This window comes from Quercus robur, chromosome 5 (genome assembly GCF_932294415.1).
Source record: "Quercus robur chromosome 5, dhQueRobu3.1, whole genome shotgun sequence".
Lineage (NCBI taxonomy): Eukaryota > Viridiplantae > Streptophyta > Magnoliopsida > Fagales > Fagaceae > Quercus > Quercus robur.
The window spans coordinates 82,727,532-82,752,120 of NC_065538.1; the positions used below are offsets into that span (position 1 = coordinate 82,727,532).

At 38.4% G+C, this 24,589-nt stretch overlaps 1 protein-coding gene across 1 annotated transcript; it reads right to left on the minus strand.

The window, feature by feature from the left end:
* Positions 1–22,008: 22,008 nt before the first annotated feature.
* LOC126727409 (uncharacterized) lies at positions 22,009–23,528 on the minus strand. Its single transcript, XM_050433079.1, has one exon. It carries the CDS (start codon positions 23,083–23,085, stop codon positions 22,192–22,194), a length of 894 nt encoding a protein of 297 aa, XP_050289036.1. The 5' UTR covers positions 23,086–23,528; the 3' UTR covers positions 22,009–22,191.
* Between the last annotated feature and the right edge of the window lie 1,061 nt (positions 23,529–24,589).

A 24,589-nucleotide genomic window follows, 5' to 3' on the forward strand; every position in this document is an offset into this window, starting at 1 on the left:
GTTATACAAAATAATTTCTTTTATGCATAATTTGTAATTATGCAATTCAATCTATATTTAAGCTATGAAGTATGAACTAAAAGAAAGAATAAAAGATAAATCGATTTACAATTTAAATTGATGATATTTTTCACCTTGAACGTAAAAAAGCATCCATTTGTAGTCTAATGGTATATCCTGTATTCCTTTACCAAAGATGGTCAATCTTTTTTGGGTCAGGTAGATGGTCAATCTTCAAACCATAGAAAAATATGACTCCCATATAATATTTAATGTAATGTGAAAGAAATTAAGAATTTGAACCGGTGAGTACAGATGATCTAACAATATTATAATTTAAAAAGAATACACTAAAATTTAATTGCGAATGCCATTTCTTAACAAAGAGTGCGAATTCAAATAATTTACCTAACTCCTTTCTGTTTACAATTTTTAGTATGTAAATACCAAAAAAAGGTAATTGGTGTGGTTGCTCTAATAAAATATTACCAATTAAAATATTGAGTTGCTTTAAATGGTATTATTTTAATTGAATTGAGATTTTTTACTGTCTTTTTAGTGGCGTAGCCGTAGATTCATATGTGATTATTTAATCATGCAAATAGGAAATATAATGATAATAAAAATCAAACAGTTAGATCTCATTTCTTCTTCTTTTTTTTTTTTTTTTTTTTTTTCAAATCTCTCTCTTCGATCTGACTCGATCCAATGATCTGTGTTCAACATAAAGTAATGAGTCATCGCTGGTCCATGTCCATCAACGTTTTAGTAATGAAAAAAAAAAAGGTCTTTATTAGATTATCTTTCTTTTATAATAAATTAATTTATTTAAATTTTCTCAAAAAAAAATATTAATTTATTTAAAGTTTCACATAATATTAATAATAATACTTTCTCAAAAAAAGAAAGATATAATAATAATGTATTACTGTATTAGCTAGAATCGGTATGTGTCATGTGCATGGATTTGTATCTCCTGATTCATTTAATTAGACATATTTTTCTGGCAATTAAATGCAAGTAATGAGATTTCTATATTTATGGTTACATACATACATTGCAAAGGAATTGAATAAAAGACTAGTGATTCAATCTACATCATGATGTAGGACTTGAACGGTTGAACTTGAACCTCAGCATCCAACTTTGAAGTTTGAACTGAGACTTTTTTGACAAGTTGAATGTCAGTTAAAATCTCCCCTCCCCCGCTAACTTTTCTTTTTCTCTTCCTCGAAATGTTTTTAAACAAAGCGAACCTTGCATCATGCATGGGCCCTTATGGTTTGGCTTGGCTTTTGAAGTGATGTAAAAGTGTTTAATGAGTCTTTTTTTTGAGAAGGAGTTTAACGAGTCTTAAAAGTTCTTTTTAACAATAAATTATTAATGAAAAAATTTAGCCCCAAACATATTTGCAACTTTGGACACAAATTATCAATAGGAAAATAACATGTGTCATGTGACTCACTTGGCTGGGTTAAGTGAGTTACGTGCGCTACAAATATGACAAAATTTAGCTACAAAATTGATTATATTCTAAGACTACAACCTTACTTAATAAAATAAATATTACTACATATTTTGAAAATCTAACCGTTGAATTGCATATACTTTGCGTTCTTAATTCTTAAAATACATATCAAATTTTGTGTCAATCGGATATTATTTAATATATGATCTATAAGTTTATATTTTATGTATAATTTTAAACTATAAAAGTTACAATTTAAACAATTTATTGATAAAATAGTTATTGATCTTTAAATTTCTATAAATTTTGCAAGTATGGAGGATATAGGAAGAAGATGTAATCCAATGGTAAATTTGTCAAAATTCACAACTAATAAAAATATATTGAGTAAGGTTGTAGATTTAGGGTACAACTAATTTTATAGCTAAATTTTGTCATTGCAGATAATAAGAACAAATATCATATTCCTATTGGTTATTAATTGGAAGTGGAACCCAAGGCTCCAAACATGTTTGAACTTTGAAGTCAAGCTTTGTCTAATTACCAAACTTTTGGAAATTAAAGAGCTAAAGTTTTTATGTGGTGATTGAATAGACTATTCAATTTAGCTTTAATGACACGGATTTTTTAATGATATATGTGAAGTAATCTTTTTTAACTAAATAATAAACATGGACAATCTTATAAATCACTGCATAATAGGTTGGAAAAAAATAGTTCCAGATCGGTTCACTCAAAAGTTAAAGAGTTTTTCAATTAAAACTATATATTACACAAACTTTTCAACTAAAACTTGGAAAAGGTTTAGCTTCAAACTAGTTTAAAGTTATCTTCTTCCACATCACCATGTGACAATTGAAAAGATCATATATGTGTAGTTTTAGTCACATGATTTTGTTAATAAGGTTACATGTCTTGTTTAAATATAAAAATAAATAGCCTTATAAATTAAAAGGTAGTCATGAGTTAAAAGAATAAAGCTTCTAACTCAACTTTTTCTTTAAAACCTTACTTCTAACGCCAATGCAGAATTTTTTTTTAAAATAACAATAAATATTAAACAATTTAGTTAATTGTCATATTTCAAAACAATTTTGAAAAATAACATCTCGAGTATCTAAAACTCGAGTTCCAGATGGAACTCGAGTTTTTAAGTCTCGATTTGGTGAAAAAAAATTGCGCTGAAAATCGAGTTTTAGAGACTCGATTTTCATAAATTGCAAAAAACGCCGCTATAGGTCTATAAAACGTCACTATAGGGCTTAAAAACGCCACTATAGGACTCCTTAAGCCTGTACTTATAAAAAATTTTTTTGCAGGAAAACGTCGCTATAGGGTTTTAAAACGTCACTGTAAGTCTTAAAAACGCCACTATAGGTTAAATTTTTTTTGCATGAAAAGACTTGAGATATAAAGCGAGTCTTTCAGACTCGAGTTCTAATATGGATCTCGAGTTTCAAAAACTCGAGATGTTAGTTTTCTAAATTGTTTGAAAACGTGCCTAACTAACTAATTTGAATGGTTGAAGGAAGCTGATTTGCACAATACCTCCGCCAATGCATAAATAACAAACAATCATTGTCATAGATGGGAAAAAGGAGTTTTGAGTCTTTTGACTGAGAATGTGAAGAAAAGCAAGTGGGAATGGGAGGCTGTATTGAATGGATGTTACGTACGTACCTTGACATCAGAAGCCAAGTTGGACATTTTATGATTTATGAATGCCATAATATTGGAGAAGCAGAATCATGCGGTACAATGCTGACTTGAATTGCTAGGAATTTTCTGGCCTTGATTTCTGGAAGAATGCTACTCTGTTGGGTCAGATTCTGGTGTCTAGACAGCCTGGTCCTGCCTTGTATATTTGACATTTCCATTTTCCACACATGGCCCTTAACTTGGAGCACAATTCTTGATTATTTATTAGGTGAAAATTTCACCTAATAAATAATCAAGAATTGCTTGATTATTATATATTAGTGGTATATTATTTTTTTATTTTTTTATTTTAAGTTAAAAAGTATTCATATTTTTTTCTTTGGTTGATAGTTGATGCTTTATATTGTTCAACCGAAAAAAGTTTGTTGCTACTTGTGTTTCAACTCACAATATCAACTGGTATTTTAAAAAAGATTTTTTTTTTTAAATAAAAAAGGGTTTTTAGTGTGGACTTTTCGATCTCATGTCACGTGACCACATGCAATAGATAATATAATGTGTACTACCGAGACTTTATTGGAGTTACTGTTCGAACTGCTCACCAAGTGAAGCAATTCGAAAATCCCTACCACCAAACTACACTCTAATGTGATAAAAAAAAATTTAAAAAAAAAAAAAAAAAAGCCCTTTAATGCAACCTTTTAAGTAACTTTTATAGTCAAATTTACAATAAAAAGCAAAGTACATCAGCACAAGCATGTTTACAATATGGTTTCGATCTTCTAACTACTACGTCTAACAGTAATACATGATGATGAATATCTTATATTCCAGCCAAAGATCCAGATGGCCCTAACACATTCTTGTCGTATACGAAACAATATGTAACATGCCCTTTCCAAATCTGAACGCCCCAAATTCTCCCGATGATAAATTCTTGGAATATATAGAAGTAGAAACATGATGTGACATGCTCTTTTTTTTCTTTTTAATTGAAATATTATATTAAATTAAATTGCACTTAACATGGCTTACTTGGAACCTCAGGCAATTGCTCACACCCCTTTGGAAGAAAATTTGGGGGCTTTAAGTTCCAAACAAAGTCAAGCACCTGGCTTGGAAGGCTTGTAAGGATTCGTTGCCAACAAAGACTAATCTAGTTCACAGAAAGGTCATTACTAAGGGCTGCTGTGATGCTTGTAAATTGCACCAGGAGGATGTGGTTCATGCTTTGTTCCGTTGCGCAGCCTTGCAATCCGTTTGGAGGTCTCGAACTTAATGGAACCACAGCACGCTTCAGGTGTGCTCCTCTTTCACTGATATATTTGAGTTTATTTTTGTAGGTAATAAGGAACCCGACCTCTTTGTTGCTGTGCTATGGACTCTATGGAATAGAAGGAATAATTTGCGCTTGGGCAAGCCTACACTCTCACTCGGTCAGGTGGTGGATTTTGCTCAAGACTGAATCTTGGAGAGAGCTTCTTGCAACGCTGCTTTTCAACAACCACAACCCCACCAGGTAACGGCTTGGCAGGCACCAGTTCAACATGCTTATAAAGTCAATTTTGATGGCGCAATATTTGCAGAAGACGAACTTGCTGGCTTGGGAGTTGTGATCCGTAACGATCATGGATTGATCATGGCTTCTCTTACTCAGCAAATACCATTACCCGGTTCAATGATAGAGGTGGAAGTCTTGGCTGCACGGAAAGCATTGGAGCTTACAATTGAGCTTGGCTTTGACAACATCACTCTTGAGGGAGACTCTGAAGTTTTGATTAACTCCTTAGCAAAGGGTGGCAATTCTCTGGCTCACTATGGTCATTTACTTGCAGACACTCATGTCCTCATGACTCGATTTTCATCGCTTAGTTTATCTCATGTTAAGAGAAATTGTAATAGTCTAGCACATGCCTTAGCACGCAGTGCATCTTCTACCCCTGATTTGTCAATCTGGATGGAAGAAATACCACCAGACCTTAATTCTGTATACATGGCTAATTTGAGTGGCCTAGTTAATAATATTTATTGTCTTGATTCTCAAAAAAAAAAAAAAAAAAAAAAAAGGAAAAAGAAACATAATGTATCACAGTCTTTTTCCTTTTTAATAGAAATATTAAATTACATTTAGCGTGGAATACGTAGAAATAGAAACATGATGTAACTTCACATAAAAAAAAAAAAACATGATGTAACACGCTCTTTTCCCTTTTTAATAGAAATTTTAAAATAAATTAAATTGCACTTAGAAATTAGCATGGAATATGGGAGATGCACTCTCTTTTATGATATTTAAAATTAGAACAAAGTTTTAGTTTCAAACTAGTTTGGAGAAATCTCCTCCAATTTACTATGTGACGATTTGTAAGCTTATTCATGGGTATTTTTTAACAAGTTATATGGCCAATTAAAAATATAAAATACTTAACCATACAATGAGTTGGAAGAAGATAACTCCAAATTTATTTGGAGTTAAACTTTTCCTAAAAATCAATAAATCATACCTTTGGCATTAAACATTAAAATAATAGAGACATTCAGTATTTTAAAGTGAAAAAGGAAAAAAAAAATGCAGCCTTTGTTGGCTGTTTGGCATAATAATTTTATTAATAAAGGGTGATCACTGATCACATAATAATAATAATAACTAGTCGCTAACCCGTGCGATGCACGGGATTGTTTTAAATTAAATCAAACGTTAACATGTTCAGGTTTAATCATTTCTCAAATTTCAATTATTGAAAGCTAAATTGGTTCTAATATAAGATGAAACATGTAATATTATGAAGTAATATATTGCTATAATCATAATGTGCTCTTACATTTGGTTTAATAAGTATTACAAAAAACCTAGTAAATAGAATAAATATACAATTGTGCTTACATCTTCAAGCTTTATTCAATGCTTTTCAAGAATGTATTTCCTCCCTTTCTTAACCTCTTCTCAACTTCTTTAAGCTACTTAATTTTTCACTAAAAAATTTTTCTAAAATGGTTTACTAATATATACCCTAAAAGTATATTTTAGTAAAACCCAATTTGTAATATCCCTGACAATTTTTTTTGTTACACGTATCTCATCTCATGTACTGCAGTACCTAACATAAAAAAAAATAAAATAAAATAAAAAATAAAATAAAAATGAAAGTGCCGCAGCACCTAACATTTGACAGCCTCTTTTTTTTTTTTTTTTTTTTTTTTTTTTTTTTTTTTAACTAACGTTTTTTCACCTCCACTCATTCTTTGTTGCTTTTAGGTTTTATTTATTTTCTTAATCTTCATATTATCTCCTCCACATGTTCTCTTCCAATATGTACTTACATTTCAAAATTTACAAACCCACCATTCACTGTTTCTTGGACAAATTTCAGTTGCTTCTCCTTTGATTCAAGAGAATCAGTGCACTCTTTGATGGACTTTTCTACCAAATAAAGTTCCTTCTCCTTTGATTTTTGTTCCTTAAAGCATTCCACAATTGCTTTCTGAATTGATCTAAGCTCTTCCTGTTTTGATTTGAACTCCTTGTCACACTCTTTAATCAAATTATGTCTAGAATTCAGTTGATTTCCTTTAAATTCAAGTTCCTCGTTGAGTTCTTCAATAGATCTTCAGATTGCATTATACTCCCTCTGTTTTAGCTCAAAATCTTCACAAAATTTTCTATACAATTCTTCGAATGAATCAAGTTGCTTCTCCTTAGATTGAACTTCTTTAGACTGGTCTATCAATTTCTTCTCTATCAAATCTAATATCTTCTTTTTTGACTTAATTTTTTCTGAACTCTCTTTAATGCAACCATCAATAGACTCAAATTCATTCTCTTTCACTTTCAGCTCCTTTGTCCGCTCTTTGATTAACTTCCCTATTTCATTCATAACTTGATAACCCAAAGCAAAACTCAAAAACCAATAGAGAGAAGCGGTAACCAACAGAGAAAGATCTGATAGAAAAAACGAAGAAGACCGAGAGCAGAGGAACACGCAGAGACCACAATGAAAAAATTGTATTGCAAAGCTCACAAGAAACAAAGTAGAAGAAGAGAAGAGACCATGACACAAAAAGAGAAGCATCAGATTGGCAGATTTGGGATAATTCTAAGGAAGTATTTCTGGCTTCTGAAGTTGTCGAAGAGTTAAGAATTTATGAAAGAGCATAAGAGACGTTGGACAGAAAAAAGTTGGGTTCGCGCAAGGGAAAGGCAGAGCATCAGGTTTTAGAAAACTTTTATTACGTTTTTTTTTTTTTTATGTTTTTTTTAAAAATATTATGCTGATGTGGAAATTTGTGGGAGCTCCAAAAGTTTCGGTTTTATATATATATATATATATATATATAGATAATAATAATAATAATAATAATAATAATATCTTTCGGCTATAATAGACGTAGTGGCCCATGAAATAGGCAGATGGGCCTTGGCTTGTAATTATTTTGGTGTATATGGGTCAAGGCTGCCCATTCCTCCTCCATTGGAAAGAGCCTTGTATTTTGGTTCTTCTATGTGAGATGTCTTACTTTGATGTGTTAATTCTCGTAGCATGTGAAATTCACATATGTGCCATGTTGATGTTGTGATTTGTGAGAGAATGATCTTATGGAACTATTACATGTCCATGAGATGCTTCCTTTTAACATGAGGCCCAACTAAATATGCTTCAAGAATATGGCCCATATGTGATGTATATGAGTTAATATTCTCTTGAGGATGGCCTATGTATATGATTTTTAAAAGTTTTGCAAGCCTTCCCTGTGGCAAAAAACCAAATAATATTATTATTATTACTGATGGAACACAAATCCGTCAGTGAGTGAGCAGATGGAATCACTCGTGGAATGTGAAGGTTTGCTCGACGAGGGACACCGGTGTGGCGCCTGCCACAAAGTCTCCGATGCCAAAGTTAGGATCACAGTTAAACACAATACAGAAATAAAAGATAGTTTCAGAGTATTTTTGCATATATGTGCTTCTGTTGGTTGTGTGAAAGTTTTATACCTGAGGCCATAAGGGCTAGCCGTTGAGGCTGTTAATGCTTTCTTTTGTAACGCACCTGGCCAGTAATGAGACTTTTAATAGGCCCTCCAACGGTCTTCATGGTCGATTTGGTAACTGCTCGGATCATTGATTGATCGCATTGAATAACTCTCTGCCTTCGTCAGTGATGATGGCTTCCTTCGTTGTTTCTGATAACTTCGTCATGGATGATTCTCCCGTCAGTAATGTTATCTTCGTCAGCGTGATGTAGAGTCGTCATTCCCGTCAGTTGCCCCCCAGGTTCTGGGGTCGTCGGTGACCCGTCATGACGATCACAGAAGATGAAAAGTTTTTCTTGTGACTCTTGGGGTTCTGTTCCGCCTTTAATGCTTAGTGGCGGCGCTACACGCAATCATGGCCACGTGGCGCTTGATGGTCTGTGGAATTAATGGCATGACCCTTGGGTTTCCCGCTGGTTTTTCAATCGTTTTTGGCCCACATTTAAAACTTCTCCTTTTCAACTTTTCGTTTTTTTCTCAGAGAGCAAAAGCAAACCAATTTTTTAGTGATACTCTGAATATTTTGAGGCTTCCTTTCTTCTCCGATTTGCCTTGCGCTGCTTCTGCCGTTCCGCCATTGGAGGTACGTTCTTCTTTCCTTTTTCTTTCTTCTTTTTCTTCTTTTACTGTATAATTTCTGATTTGCTATTCCCTTTTCGCTTCTATTCTGGTGTTGGCTTTTGTTTTTCTTTTGGGGTTTCAGTTTCGTACCTTGTTTTCCTTTTGATTTCTGTATTTTCCATGGTTGATAGCTTAGAGGTTAGGATAGCTTGCCCGTCGATCTCCTTCCTTTTTGCGCGTCTAGGGGGGTCTTTGGGTACTTACCCTTTTTTAGAAAATTTTGTGTACGAAGGCAATAGTCTGGGCGTCGTTTTGAGTGATTTGTTGCCGTTGCTTCGTCAATCGCTAAATTGGTTTGAGGGTTTAGGAGGGAGAAGATTAATGTCTGAGGTTAGGTCTAGTGACCTCGAGACTGGGCTATCGTCCAGTGGTGGCCCGGCTGAAGGAGATACCGCCGTCTCTGGTTCTCGAGAGGTTAGGGCTTTTTATGCCCTTAGGGAGATTTGTGGTCTGGATGACGAGACCGTGAATAGATTTAAGGATAGGTTTCAATTTCCGTCTAGGGTTCGTGTTCGTCGTCCTAGGGAAGAAGATAGGGCTTGTCACTTCTTTCCCGGCGAAATATGCTTTTATGAGTCAGCCTTCACCTGTGGGCTTAGGTTCCCCGTCCACCCGTTCCTGATGGAACTTTTAGATCATTTTGGTATAGCCCCTGGACAGCTCATGCCAAACTCGTGGAGGATCGTCATCAACTGTATGCAAATATGGTTGGCCTCCAACGGGGATATGATCAGGATAGGTGAGCTCACCTACCTGTATCGTTTGAAAGAGTCTAAAGAGTGGGGGTATTACGAATTAGTACCTTGGGAGAGAAAGATTAGGATCATCAAGGGATTGCCCTCGTCATTCAGGTATTGGAAGTCGCGCTTTTTCTTTGTGTCTGGGGACGACTTCGAGACCCAATCTAGCAGTGATTGGGGTGATATCCCGAGGTTGCTCCGTCGGTGGGGAACCCCGACCTTAGGTGCGTCAGTATTTCTCCCCGTTGTTTCAATCTTGCCAATTTTGAAGTTCTGGTCTTGCTGACTTCTTTGTTTCTTTGTTTGGTATAGTTAAGAGACGGCCTGGGCTGAAGAGACGATATAAGGAACGCATAGAGACCGCCATCGGGTACGCTGAGACGATTGAGAGCTGGGACGAGCTGGTTGACCCTCGATCTCTTGCGTTTTACAACCTTGGTCCTGACCCATCTCCTTTCGTTCTCCGTCAGCTTGGCATTGAAGGCAAAAAGAGTAAGTTTTAACTTCGTCAATGCTGATTCCCCTTATGTATAACTTCGTCAATGCTGATTCCCCTTATGTATACTTAAGCAATTTTTTTGACACACTTTCTTCTTGCAGAGATGACGACAAAGTTCAACAAGGACATGTATGCAAAGATGAGGTCAAAGAAGGACGAACCCCTGTCCAATTTGGGAAAGAAGACTGTGCGAGTCACCGGGAAGGGTCCTGCTTCCATCCCGCTCAGCATCGTTCCTTCAATAGCTTTTGAGACGACGAGGACTGCCTCCCCGGCCGTTTCAATAGAAGAGATTCCTACTCCCGGCTCCAAAAGGCCGCGTGTGTCTGGCAAAGGGAAGGAGAAAACGGGTACTCGTTCATCCACAATATGGGATGACGAGTCTCTGGCCGTAGAAAGAGCTCACGAGGTCGTTACTTCATCGGACTTGAAGGCTCTTTCTGACCTATCCTTAAACAATGTGGCCTCTCGTCACGTCCACAAACTTGTCCAGGTGTGGGGTTCTTCTCTCTTTATCATCATTTTTTTATTTTTTATTATTTTTTTTTTTTTATAGACGACTTCATAATTCCCTCCAGGTGTTGGGAGAGAGTATCCATATCACTGCTGAGTATCTCACTCAAGGGGCCAAGGTGGCATCTTTGGCAACTCGGATGGAGGCTCTGGAGAAGGAGAACTCTGACCTGAGGACGAACCTGATCACTTCCATGGACGAGGCAACAACGTTGAAGGAGAAGGTCAAGGTGTTGGAGGGCGACCTCAGAGTTAAGCGCGGGTTGACTCTTGAGAAGGACGAGCAGCTTCTGGCAGCCAAGGAGAAACTGGTGACCATCGCTGCTTGATCTGTGGAGGCTTTCCAGATCACTGACGAGTACAACACCGTGCTCTTCAGTTGGTATTTTAAAGGTTTTGAGCTTCTCCGGAGGTACATGATCAAGCATCCTTCTGGAGTCAACCTAGAGAGCCTGGATTTGGAGGAAGTGGATAAGGAGATGGCTCTGGAGGAGGCGGCTTCGTCTTCTGCTCCTGGTGATGATGCTCCCGAGCCTGTTGCTGACGTGCCGGCCAGTGAAGGCACAGCTGATGCTTGACTTTTCATACTTAGAAGAATTTTTTGTTTTGTTGTGGGTGCCCGTCTTGTTTTGGGCCTTTCTTTATGTAAATTTAATTTCAAAACAATCTACTTTATTTTGAAAACAATGATATTGGCCCAGTGTTTATGGGCTGGAATGAAGCGTACTTACTTTTCTTCTGGCTGGTTTACATCCGTCTGTACTTTTTGTGCTTTGTTAATTAGTTGTTGATTTAATGCACTGTGCTCTTCCGTGAACTGACTTCTGCCATTTGACTTACGTCCGTCCAGGCGGACTCTTGTCACTTGGTCTTTTAACCTCATTATTAGGGTCGTCAGTAACTTACATCCGTCAAGGCGGAATCTTATTACTTAGTCTTTTAACCATAGTATTATGGTCGTCGGTAACTTACATCCGTCAAGGCGGAATCTTGTTACTTAGTTTTTAACCATAGTATTATGGTCGTCGGTAACTTACATCCGTCAAGGCGGAATCTTGTTACTTAGTCTTTTAACCATAGTATTATGGTCGTCAGTAACTTACATCCGTCAAGGCGGAATCTTGTTACTTAGTCTTTTAACCATAGTATTATGGTCGTCAGTAACTTACATCCGTCAAGGCGGAATCTTGTTACTTAATGATTTATAGGCCTCATGGTCGACCTGTACTGCCTGCGCAAAAACATTGAATGAATAATACTTTTATTAACTTCAGTAACGAGTGCATTCGTGTGTTACATTTACTCGTGGTATTTCTTTAAATGCTCAATGTTCCAAGGACGAGGGAGCTTTCGTCCGTCCAGAGTTTCCAGATGGTAACTCCCTTGCCTAGAGTAATGAACGACGCGATATGGCCCTTCCCATGTAGGGCCTAGCTTCCCTTGAGTATGGTCTTTAGTAGCTATAGTGACTTTGCGAAGGACGAGGTCCCCTATGGCCAGACGCCTGAGTTTGACCCTCTTATTGTAATACTCGGCCATTTTCTTTTGATACTTTGTCATTCTGCTGGACGCATTGTCTCTTATTTCATCCAAGCAATCCAGGTTGAAACGCAGTCCCTCGTCATTGAGTCCCTCTCTGAAAGCTCCTCGCCTGATGCTTGTTACTCCAACTTCCACTGGGATCACTGCTTCTGAGCCGTAGGTAAGCCTGAAGGGTGTCTCTCCTGTCGGGGTTCTGGCTGTAGTCCTGTATGCCCACAAGACACTAGGCAGTTCTTCTGGCCAGGCACCTTTTGCTTCGTCCAGCTTGGTTTTGATTATCTTGAGCAACGTCCTGTTTGTTACTTCCGTCTGTCCATTTGCCTGGGGGTGTCCCGGGGATGAGAACTGATTCTTGATCCCGAGGTCCGAGCAGAACTCTCTGAAGCCTTGGCTATCGAACTGCTTCCCATTATCAGATATGATCGTCAAAGGGATCCCGAACCTGCAGATAATGTTTTTCCACACGAAGCTCCGGATCCGAGCCTCAGTGATGGTTGCTAGGGCCTCTGCTTCAACCCATTTTGTGAAATAGTCAATAGCAACTAGAAGGAATTTTACCTGACCTTTACCTTGGGGCAGAGGACCGACGATGTCGATTCCCCATTGCGCGAATGGCCATGGGGAGGATATGGTCGTCATCTTCTCTGCTGGAAGCCGTTGTACATTCCCGTACCGCTGGCATCTGTTGCATCTTCTGACGAGGTTAGCAGCATCCCCCTGCATGGTTGGCCAAAAGTACCCCGCTCTTATCACCTTGTTTACTAGGGATCTGGGGCCGGCATGGTCGCCACAGACTCCTCCGTGTACTTCTTCTAGGATGTATTTGGCCTCGTCCTCGTCGACGCACTTCAGGTAGGGCATAGAGAAGCCTCTCTTGTACAAGACGTCATTTAGGATCGTGAACCTAGCCGCTCTCTTTCTGACCTTTCTGGCTTCGTCAGTATTCTGAGGTAAGTGTCCGTCTCGGAGGAAGGATATTAAGGGCGTCATCCAGGTGTTTGTGCTCTGGGTGGTGAGCACTGCCACCTCTTCAATACTTGAGCATTTCTGAATTTCTATTGCCACGTCTGTGCTTGTCATTCCTGATTCTGAGTACGCTAGTTTCGACACTTCGTCAGCTTCAATATTCTGGTTTCTTGGTATCTGGACGAAATCCACTGTGTCGAACTCCTGAGTCAATTACCTCGTCAGTTTAAGGTATTTCTGCATCCTTTCCTCCTTTGCCTCGTACTCTCCACTGATCTGTCCGATTACCAGCTTTGAATCACTCTGGACCAGCAAATTTTTGGCACCAAGAGCTTTTCCAAGCCTCAAGCCCGTCAATATTCCTTCATATTCGGCTTCATTATTAGTGGCTGGGAATTCCAGTTGAACTCCATACTTCATCACTTCTCCCTCGGGGGTAGTTATGACGACCCCTACTCCCCCCCTCTTTTGGGCCGACGAACCATCTGTCTGTATTATCCATTTATCAACTTCGTCTGTAGTTCCTTCTTCGTCTGGAAGAGTGAATTCGGCGATGAAGTCAGCCAGAGCTTGTGCCTTGATGGCTGCTCTTGGATGGTACTCGATGTCAAATTGGCTGAGTTCGATTGCCCATTGGACCATTCTCCCTGCTGCTTCTGGTCTGTTCATTGATTTCTTAATTGGCTGATCCGTCATCACAAGGATAGGATTTGACTGGAAATACGGCCTGAGCTTGCGCGAGGCTACTATAAGCGCGAACGCAATCTTTTCAATCCTTGGGTATCTGAACTCAGCTCCTTGAAAGGCCTGACTGACGTAGTACACCGGGAGTTGCTTTTTGCCTTCTTCTCTAATCAAGGCTGCGCTGACTGCCGAGGCTGACACCGCCAGGTACAAGTATAGGTTCTCCCCTCCTTTGGACGGGCTCAGGAGAGGTGGACTGCTCAGATATCGCTTCAGCTCTTGGAACGCTGCTTCGCATTCGTCGGTCCAAACGAAAGCTTGCTTGAGGGTTTTGAAAAAGGGCAGGCATTTGTCTGTGGCCCTAGAGACGAACCTATTTAGAGCTGCTATCCTTCCTGTAAGTTTTTGTACATCCTTGACGGTCTTGGGTGGGGCCATGTCAATGATAGCTTGTACTTTTTCTGGATTGGCTTCTATTCCTCTCTGGGACACCATGAATCCCAAGAATTTTCCCGAGGCTACCCCAAAAACACATTTGTTTGGATTCAACTTCATCTGGTGTTTTCTCAGGGTTGCGAAAGTCTCCTCCAGGTCGTTCAGATGTGCAAGCTCTTCCTTACTCTTGACAAGCATATCGTCTACGTATACCTCCATGTTTCTGCCAATTTGTTGGTTGAACATTTTGTTTACCATCCTCTGATATGTAGCTCCAGCATTTTTCAACCCAAAAGGCATCACCTTGTAACAATAAAGTCCCTGGCTGGTGATGAAGGCGGTCTTCTCCTGGTCTTCTTCAGCCATCTTTATCTGGTTGTACCCTGAGAATGCGTCCATGAACGTCAACAACTTGTGTCCAGCGGTAGAGTCCACGAGCTGGTCTATCCTTGGCAGAGGGAAGCTGTCCTTTGGGCATGCTTTATTCAGGTCAGTGAAGTCTACACACATTCTCCACTTTCCATTTGGTTTCTTTACCAAGACGACGTTGGCGAGCCATTCTGGGTAGTATACCTCCCGGATGAACCCAGCCGTCAAGAGTTTGGTTACCTTTTCTGCTACTGCCTGATCTCGTTCTGGAGCGAAAGTTCTTCGTCGTTGCTGAACGGGCTTCCTGTTGGCGTCCACATTCAGTCTATGCTGGATGATCTCTGGAGATATGTCTGGCATGTCCTCGTGACTCCATGCAAAGACATCAAGATTCCCTTTAAGGAACTTTATGAGTCTCGCTCTCATCTCAGGGCTTAGCGTCGTCCCTATCCTGGTTGTCCTGTCCGCATTTCCTTCTACCAACTCCACTGCTTCCAGGATCTCCACTCCGTCTTCCTCTTTTTCTTCTATCGTCCACGTGTGGTTCTCCTTTCTTGCCAGTACGGCCTGGTAGCACTCCCTTGCCAGGACCTGATCACCCTTCACTTCACCTACACCATCGTCTGTTGGGAATTTCACCTTCAAACAGTATGTGGACGTTGCTGCCTTCCACTTGTTTAGGGTAGGCCTCCCAATGATGACATTGTAGGACGAGGGGCAATCTACAACCAGGAAATCTACTTGTTTGGTCAGCTGCAACGGATAGGTCCCTGCTGTCACCGTCAGAGTCACTATACCCCTGGGGTAGACCCTGTCTCCACTGAAACTGACAAGCGGAGCGTCAAAAGGACGGAGCCTTTTTGGATCTAACTTCAACTGCTGGAAGGCTGGGAGGTAGATGATATCCGCTGAGCTTCCGTTATCAACAAGGATCCTTCTGGTATTGAACCCTTCTATATTCAGCACTATGACCAGGGGATCGTTGTGAGGCTGTTTCACTCCCCTGGTGTCTCCTTCATTAAAGGACATATCTTGGTATGTTCGTTGGTACTTGGACGGAGGATGGCGTGGATGCTGTTTACCTGTCTGTGGTATGCTTTTCTAAGCGATCTGAATGACCCTCCTGAGAATGGTCCTCCCGTGATCGTGTTTATCTCCCCGATCACTTTGCGTGGAGGTTGAGATGTATAGTCGTCATCCCGAGTTAAGGATTCCTTTTGGGTCCTGTTGTCGTCTCTGAACTTGCTATATTCTCCTTTTTTTTACATATTTCTGCAACTTTCCTTTCCGTATTAACTCCTCTATTTGTTCCTTCAGGTCTCTGCAATCTTCTGTGTTGTGGCCGTGGTCTCTGTGGAACCGGCAATACTTGTTCTTGTCACGTACGTTGGGGGACGAGTGTAATGGCCTGGGCCATTTGAGATAATGCTCGTCCTTGATCTGCGTGAAAATCTTGTCAACAGGCATAACCAAAGGAGTAAATTTTACCTGACGAGGATTTTTTTCATCTCTCCTTCTATTCCCGTCACTGTTCCGACGTTCTGGTCTGTCTCTCTTTTGCCCTCTGCGGTCGTCTTCCCTCTTGGACTTATCTCCTAGCCTCTCGGTATCTTTTATGGCAGCTAGAGCGTCTTCCGCGTTCATGTATTTTTGGGCCTTCAGGAGCATCTCGGCCATTGTTTTCGGGGGGTTTTTGGCAAGAGAGGCTACAAGGTCTCTGGATTTCAACCCTGCCTTGAAGGTCGTCAGTTGCACTTTGTCATCAGCTTCGTCCACCTCCAGAGTTTCCCGGGTGAATCGCTTGACATATGACCTCAGAGTCTCCTTCTCTCCCTGTCTTACGGTGAGTAAGTAATCTACTGGTCTCCTTGGGCGTTGTCCCCCTATGAAGTGACGCAGGAAAGCACTACTTAGCTGATCGAAGTTGTCTATGGACGAGTTTGGCAACTTAGTAAACCACTCTCTTGCAGCTCCTTTGAGAGTCGTAGGGAAGGAACGGCATAATATCTCGTCAGGTGGTTGTTGAAGGCCCAGAGTCGTCTTAAAGGTATTAAGATGATCCTGACGGGGCAATCAAGTACCGCTGCAGTGAAGGGCGAATCTGTAGCCCTTACCATCTTGTCTACACTCCGGTCTGTCTTTTCCTTGATAGCGCTCCTTAGTTCGTCCATCTCTTTCCTCATTTCCCGAAGAAGATCTGAGTTCTGTTCGTCCGGAGTAGTTGGTCTCCGGGGGGTTTCCCTCTGTTGGCTATCCCTCTGTTGGCTATCCCCCTCTCCCTCCGTGTTACCCTTGGACCGGTTTTCTTCCTGTTGAGCTTGTTGAACCTGTTGGAGCCGCAGCTTCATTTCCTGGTTCTGCTTGGTGAGTTCCTCAATGGTGGCTGCCAGGGCTTGAACTTGCTGGGCCAAGGCCGTTGAATCTGGGTTGGATTCCATCTGGATATGGTGAATTGATGGAAACTCCGTTTTCAAATGTAAATCTGAAAACTCGTCCCCACAGACGGCGCCAAACTGATGGAACACAAATCCGTCAGTGAGTGAGCAGATGGAATCACTCGTGGAATGTGAAGGTTTGCTCGACGAGGGACACCGGTGTGGCGCCTGCCACAAAGTCTCCGATGCCAAAGTTAGGATCACAGTTAAACACAATACAGAAATAAAAGATAGTTTCAGAGTATTTTTGCATATATGTGCTTCTGTTGGTTGTGTGAAAGTTTTATACCTGAGGCCATAAGGGCTAGCCGTTGAGGCTGTTAATGCTTTCTTTTGTAACGCACCTGGCCAGTAATGAGACTTTTAATAGGCCCTCCAACGGTCTTCTTGGTCGATTTGGTAACTGCTCGGATCATTGATTGATCGCATTGAATAACTCTCTGCCTTCGTCAGTGATGATGGCTTCCTTCGTTGTTTCTGATAACTTCGTCATGGATGATTCTCCCGTCAGTAATGTTATCTTCGTCAGCGTGATGTAGAGTCGTCATTCCCGTCAATTACTATTAAATAATAATAAAATGTGAGAAAAATATTTAGCTTTGCTGAAGTACTCAACACTGTTGTTGAGTTCGTTGGAGACCGGAAAAAGAGTTTTTGCTCATTAAAATTTGGAAAAAAATAAATTAGTTGTTGAGCTCGTTGTGAATGCTTTAAGGCCGTCTCTCCTAAAACGGGTACAAAAACATAATTCGAACAATCATTCCTTGAGCCTTCCAAACCAAGCCCAACATGTTCAAGTGTGCAAATACCTTCTTCCTCTTCAGATCTTCTTCTTGTTTTTTGTTTTGTTTGACCCTAAAAAATACTTGTCATAAAAGAAAGGAAAAAAACCAAAGAAATCACATATAGAGGGAACGAAGACAAGCTCTCTCCTGAAGCCTAGAGTAAAAATTAGGACTAGAGGAGATGAGGATCTTTCCCATACTATTACTAAAGACGGCCCATCTAGTTATGAACATGTGCTAACTACATTCGCCTCTCCAAACTTAAGAACAAAAGAACAATGGTCTAGTCAACCAAAGACTCAAGGCATTAGTTAAGGTTGAATTTTTTTATTATAATTGATCAGTTATTTTGAGAGTTGCACACGAGTCGATTAATGGAGTATTTATTTATTTACATCTGTTGCTTCCCAATGCAGTGGGGCACATTAAATTCCTTTTTAATGGATGCACAAATATACCTATTAACAAAAAGAACAAAGTTCCTTCAAACTTCTCATATATTTTTACATTCATGAGTGTTAATTTTGAAAATCTAATATTGGATTGCATGCTCTTATTGTATCCTTTATGCTTACAAAATTTCAAGAAGATCAAAAATCAATTGCTATATCATCAAACAAATGTTAAAAATTCAAATTTTTGTGATATAAAATTGTGTATCAAAAGTAAGTTTATTGATCAAATAGTAAATAGCATCTGATTTGAATGAAATTTAATATACATATTAAGAACATAAAAAACATGAAATTTAACAGCTAGATTTTCAAAATTCATACTCAAAAAATAAATATATGAGAAGTTTGAAAATTTTATTTTCAAAGTAATTTGGAGAAAAAATTTATTCTTAAGAAAAACCTACAAAAGGATAACGAAGCCCTTAAAATCTAATATTTGCTATAATGGACACTATATATCGACTGACCAGTGAGGCTCTACAATTAAGCAATGGAGAGGATGGGCAACATTTAAGCATCCACTTCCATGCGTATAATCGACATCTTTAGGTTTGGAAATGGCAAAAAGAGCAGCTAGAGATTTTACTCATAAAGAATCACCCAGTGAGATAAACATGGTCTGACCTGACTGTTGAGTCAATTTTAATTTTAATAGTTGCCTAGGGCCAGGGGAGTAGGGGACTTCTGTGACATAAAAGATAAAACTCAGATAGCGTAGCGTGTAGCTCACAACTTCCCATATCATCTTGTGTGAGTAAAAGCCAAAAGATCAATGATTCTTGGCTCCTTAAAGTTGTTTGTTTCAAGCCATATAAAGTGAATCACAACAAACAACCACGAACACAAGAAAATTCATGTAGTCCTCATGTGACAGGTTGAGAGTGAAAAAAGCATTAAGTGGCATTTCATATGTGTTTGAGAAGTTCATTAAAGGAAACTTTATTGTCCATGGGGAGTTGGACCAAATCATTTGAGCTCTAGGACATTCAATGAAGATGTGCTCAACGAGCAATTCTTACATGCTCCAGGAGCATTGATCTCGAAGCACCTAAGTTTTTTTCGTGCTCAACATACCTACCTAGAAGATAGATAACATCCTCTCTATGAAGAAAATATCTCTTGTACTTACATAGTGGGCCTCTAACAAGTACATGGTCTCATGTATCTTTTGGAGACACTTGAGTAGTAGGCTCAATAAACTTGAAAGACATAACGTAAACCTAGAGATCCTAAATTCCATCCATCACACTATTAGTTCATAAGATTTTAGAGCATTCATATTTGGTTTCTTTAACAAATTTCATTATATCATCTCAAAAGCTACTTTATTTGTTATATCATACTATTTTACAACATACTTAACATCGACACTTTTATTTTCCTATCCAACTCATTAAAATAATATATATTTTATATCATCAACATAAATGAAAATTATTTTATCTAATTAACTCGTATAAATAAAAATTATAATGTAGTTATTAATTATATGCATAAGTTTGTGAAGGTGTAAAAACTTTTAATCATGGTTTTTATAATATATGAGAAAAGAATAAGATAATGAAGTAGCTCATGAACAAGCCTAAGCTTGTTTGACAAAAATAAATAAATAACTAAATTTGAACATGTAATTAAGTTTGTTGATGAATTTTTAATACTCAGTTCAGCTCGTTGATATCCAAACATGTTCTAATCAAGACTCCATATAGGACCTTTTGTGGATAAGCGACTTTCTTAGTCAAACCCAATAGGCTAATATAGAGGAAAACTTACCACTTGAAGATGAAGTCCAAATGAAAGTGTCAGGATGTTGGACTCGAGGTAAATGAATCCTCGGAATATAGATGGTTGATTCATAAATGGGGGATGGAAAGGCCTAGGAAAGTTGTTCTATTTAGCAAACTGTTTCCTCACATGGAAGAGAAAGCATGCTGCTGAATACATCTTTGTTGGCCTGAATTTGAATGCAACAGTTGCATTTAAGGATGTGGGAAGAGAGTCACCCAATTAAGTTTCCTTCACTATCATTATTGATTGGGCCAATAATTTCCTCGTGAAACTGTTTAAGATAGCCATAGAGCAGAGCTGTTTTTAGATTGACATCACAGTCATACTTTTAAAGGCTCAATTTTTTTATTATTTAAAGTCTTATTTGCCACTGACCACTGTTTTGTTCTCATCGAAAATTAATGAATGGGGGGTTTCAAATGATGTAGGCAGGTTACCAACTATTTTCGTATGTGGAAAATGGATTCCAGAATTCAGAAATGACATTGCAAATTGCAATCTCCCCTGTCCTCTATTTGGGATTCAAAATACTCCATTGTTTTCATGAAGTCATTTTTGCAACCAATCAAGTTCATCTCCTTTTATTGCGATTTAACATAGAGTCATGCGCCATGTTCTTCAATAAATTATTTTGGCATAAATCCAATCAAGTTCATTTCCAAAACCCCATGTTGATGTTTCCACCTTTATTGTCCTTCCCTTTTTTTATTTATTTATTTTTTAAATCTTTTTCATATCTTTAGGAGATAGTTAACCTTGTATTGGGTTCTATTTGTTACAATTGAATTCTTAAAACTTTTTGGAATATTGATACGGATCACAAAAAGAATAATAGTTTTTTAAATTAAATTAGTGAAAGATTGACATTTACTTGAATAAGAGCTTACACAGGAGAAAGTAGTGTGAAAAGAAAATAAAATGTTGAATGGGAAAACTAGTAAGAGTTTAAAATATTAGATTTTTTTTTTTTTTTCAATCGTCAAATTGCTAAGCTATAATAATATTACTAAATCAAACATAAATTTAGATTGTTGTGGAAATTTCTCTAAGAAAGTTTCTAGCAAAATTTAGGAAGAAAATCACACAAATTCTTTTATTTTTTTGGCACAAAAATTCATTTATTAAAGTGATGGGAATTGAGACTTACGAACATATTTTGCCATAATTTTTAGTAAAACATTTACCAGTCTTAAGAATTAGCGTTATTTATATATAAATTTGCATCAATTATGCAATGGAGTGAGGAAAGATCAACTTCTTTTGAAAGTGAACATTTGAATGGAAAAGATCTTTGGCCAAAAAGGTATGAATGAAGTGAGGATGACTCAACTTCTTTCCAAAAGGCAACTAGTTGGAAACATGAATTTGAAAAAGGATAAAAATGACCTAGGATCCTAGACCTAAATTGATCACGACCTTTACACTAGATTTTAATGCTTTTGTATGTCAAATCCCTATCACTGCAAGTAATGTGTTCACGAACTTCTCACAGTATATCACATGCCCTTTCATTAAGTTCACTTTTGAACCAAATGTAACACCTTACCTTGCTATCACCATCCTGCCATGTGTCCATACGAAACTCTTTGATCCTATATTAATAGAAAAATTCTTTAACCTTATATTTTAAGTGCAATTTTAACTAAATCCTATTCTTTTTAAAGTTTCAAATTACTTCTTGAATTTTAAGGGCAAATTACACCTTGAAGTTTAAGACTTATGAAATAAATTTCCTAGTTTTGTTAGTTTCAAATGAAAATCTATATTTTTAAAATCATTTAAAATTTTCTAGATTAAGATTTGAGTCTTAATTGAGGGGTTAAACGATTTAATTTTGAAATTAAATTTCTAGATTCGACTTGAAACTAATGAAGCACAATGCAATTTTTTCTATTAAAAAAAAAATTAATTTGAAACTATGGGATACAAATGAAATTGTATATTATATAAAAATTTAAAAAGAGAAAAAAGATAAGGGTAAATTAGTCATTCCAAGCAAACCCATTTAAATCTTTGGATTTGTGCTTAATTATACTTCCACATTTGGCTATTAAGAATAAACACAACGGTAAACCGAAGCCATCGAAAAAAGGAAAGAACATTCCAAACCCAAAACCCCAAAAAACGCAAAACCCAAAACTCTGATTAATTAATTCGTTAATCCATCCACATTAACTGTACCTAACCTCATCGGGAAAACCTCAATTTCTCGCCGAAAATTCCTCGTTTCTCGTTGGAGAAATATCAATATCAATCTCAATCAAATTCTCCTCCTCTACATGAAAACCCAAATCCAAATCCGAACCCGAACATTTCTTATCTCCATGATCCAAAGCAATCTCGATCAAGCCCTCTCTATCCTCCTCCTCCCACGCCAAGCAAGCGCTCTCCGGCGAGGACCATTCTCCGATCACCGGAAAATCCCCGAGATCACTGTCGTCCGACGAGTCATCCGAATCGGATTCCGGGTAGTACAATGACAACGAAGAGGACCTCTCGAGGCCAAATTGTCGGGTCGGGTTTGGATCCGAATAATCGTCTTTCCGATCCTCCTCTACCTCCTCGCCTTCGCGCTCTTCGTATATGACTTCCAACGGTGCTCTCACATTCCATTCCACGAACGAGAACGAGACCTCGAAGCACGTGATCGGGTCGGGATGATCCGTTTTGGTTTCGGACTCTGTTTCGGATCGGCACGTGACCTGTTCCATTTTTTCCGGCTCGCTAATTTGGCTTTGGCTTTTGGTTTTGCTTTCTTCTGGAGGGCCTGTTTGGACATGCAACGTGTAATCCGTGAATTTTTCATTTTCCAACAATCTCTGAGCAGCACCGAGACGGAGTAAAGTGAAAAGAAGAATTCCAGTAAGAATAAGTACAGGCGAGAAAGCAATTCTCAGGAAAAGGTGTGGGAAATAGAGGATAATCAGAGTGTAGAAACTGACAATGCTTGAGAAAAGAGGATTTGAGGAAATTGGTGACAATAAGTTGGAAAACGAATCCACGGGAAAACTCATGTTTACGGTAAAACAACACAAAGGCAGAATAAGAACAGAAATTCTCAATTCCTTTGGGTTTGGAATTGAATTTCCTTCCATGAAGATTTTAATTTCCCAGAAAATTAACCATGGTTTCAAGCGTGGAAAAAGAAACCCATTAGTGGAAAAGAAAAAAAAAAAAAAAAAAAAGAAGCTCAAAATGGAATGTGGGTACTAATCAAATAAAGGAATTTATCTCAGAAAACCGTGATTTTTGGAGGAAATTGTGAATGAGAAATGGAACCCATTAGAGACAAGAAAGGTGGTAAAGTAGTGGAAGAGAAAAAGAATCAAAATTGGATGAGATTCAAAGAGACACACAAAGAGAAAGAGAGAAGGGTTTAGAGGGACATAGTCACATAGTAGTGTATATAATATAGGTAACGGAGTTTTAGAATTTAGAGAGAGAGAGAGAGAGAGAGAGGGGGGCTTCTGTGTAATGAAGGTGCGTGAGAGAGAGGCATGGAATATTTAGAGGTGAGGTGGTGTGGTCGGGTGGCCTATATTTCTGGTTTAGGGGGGGGGGGGGGGGGGGGGGGGGGGGGGGGGTTGTTACAATTACCGAGAGGACCTTTGTAAATTGTCCCACAAAATCTACAAATCATTCTTAAAAGATGTTTTTATTATCTTTTAACATTATGCATATAATGCATTCATGGAATTTAATCACTGTTTTTAGGGCAGGAACAGACCCAAAACTCCAACGAACACTGGGAGTTGTAAACCTGTCCTCATTCGTGGTTTTGTACACTTGGGCTTGGGTTCTTCTTCCCTTTTCTTCTCCTTTTAGAAAAAAAAAAGTAATAATAATAATAATCAATTACCTCTTTTTTTTTTTTAGTTGAAGCCAATGTTTAGAGCTGTAATTAATTACCTTTTTTTTTTTTCTTTCTTTTTGGTACTTGTATGCGTATGCATTTCTTATTCTCTCTAATTACTTTTATGTCATATGTAAGGACACGTTTTGCAGCCCAAACCCAAAGTGTATGAGATATTGGCCCAGTGAGCTCAGTACAATAAATTTGTAGAGAGTGGGTTAAAGAACTAGGCCTTAATGAATTTGACAACGCCTAGTATGGATGTAAAAGATGATTAAGTAAGAACAAGGAACGTAGAGCTAAATGAATTCATTGTCCGAGGAGGTAAGTTTTCATATAAATCAATTAGACACATTACAAGTGCAATTTAGATTGCTACAGTACCTTTTCTCTCTTTTTCCCCCGGTCCCCTTCCTCTGGGGTCTCTACTCTCATTTATACTACATCTCTTCCTTCATCTTTATCCTACATGTGGACAGTTGATGGTTTATGCTGATACTTGTCCCATCAGCCTCCTCTAGAATTCTTTGAGGGATGGTTATAAGGTTGAAAAAGTACTGTTCAAAGGTCACTTCCTCATTAATGTGGCTATGGGGTTATCTACAGAGCATTCAATACTCATTTATACTACATCTTTTCCTTCATCTTTACCCTACACGTGGACAGTTGATGGTTTATGCTGATACTTGTCCCATCAGCCTCCTCTAGAAGTCTTTGAAGGATGGTTATAAGGTTGAAAAAGTACT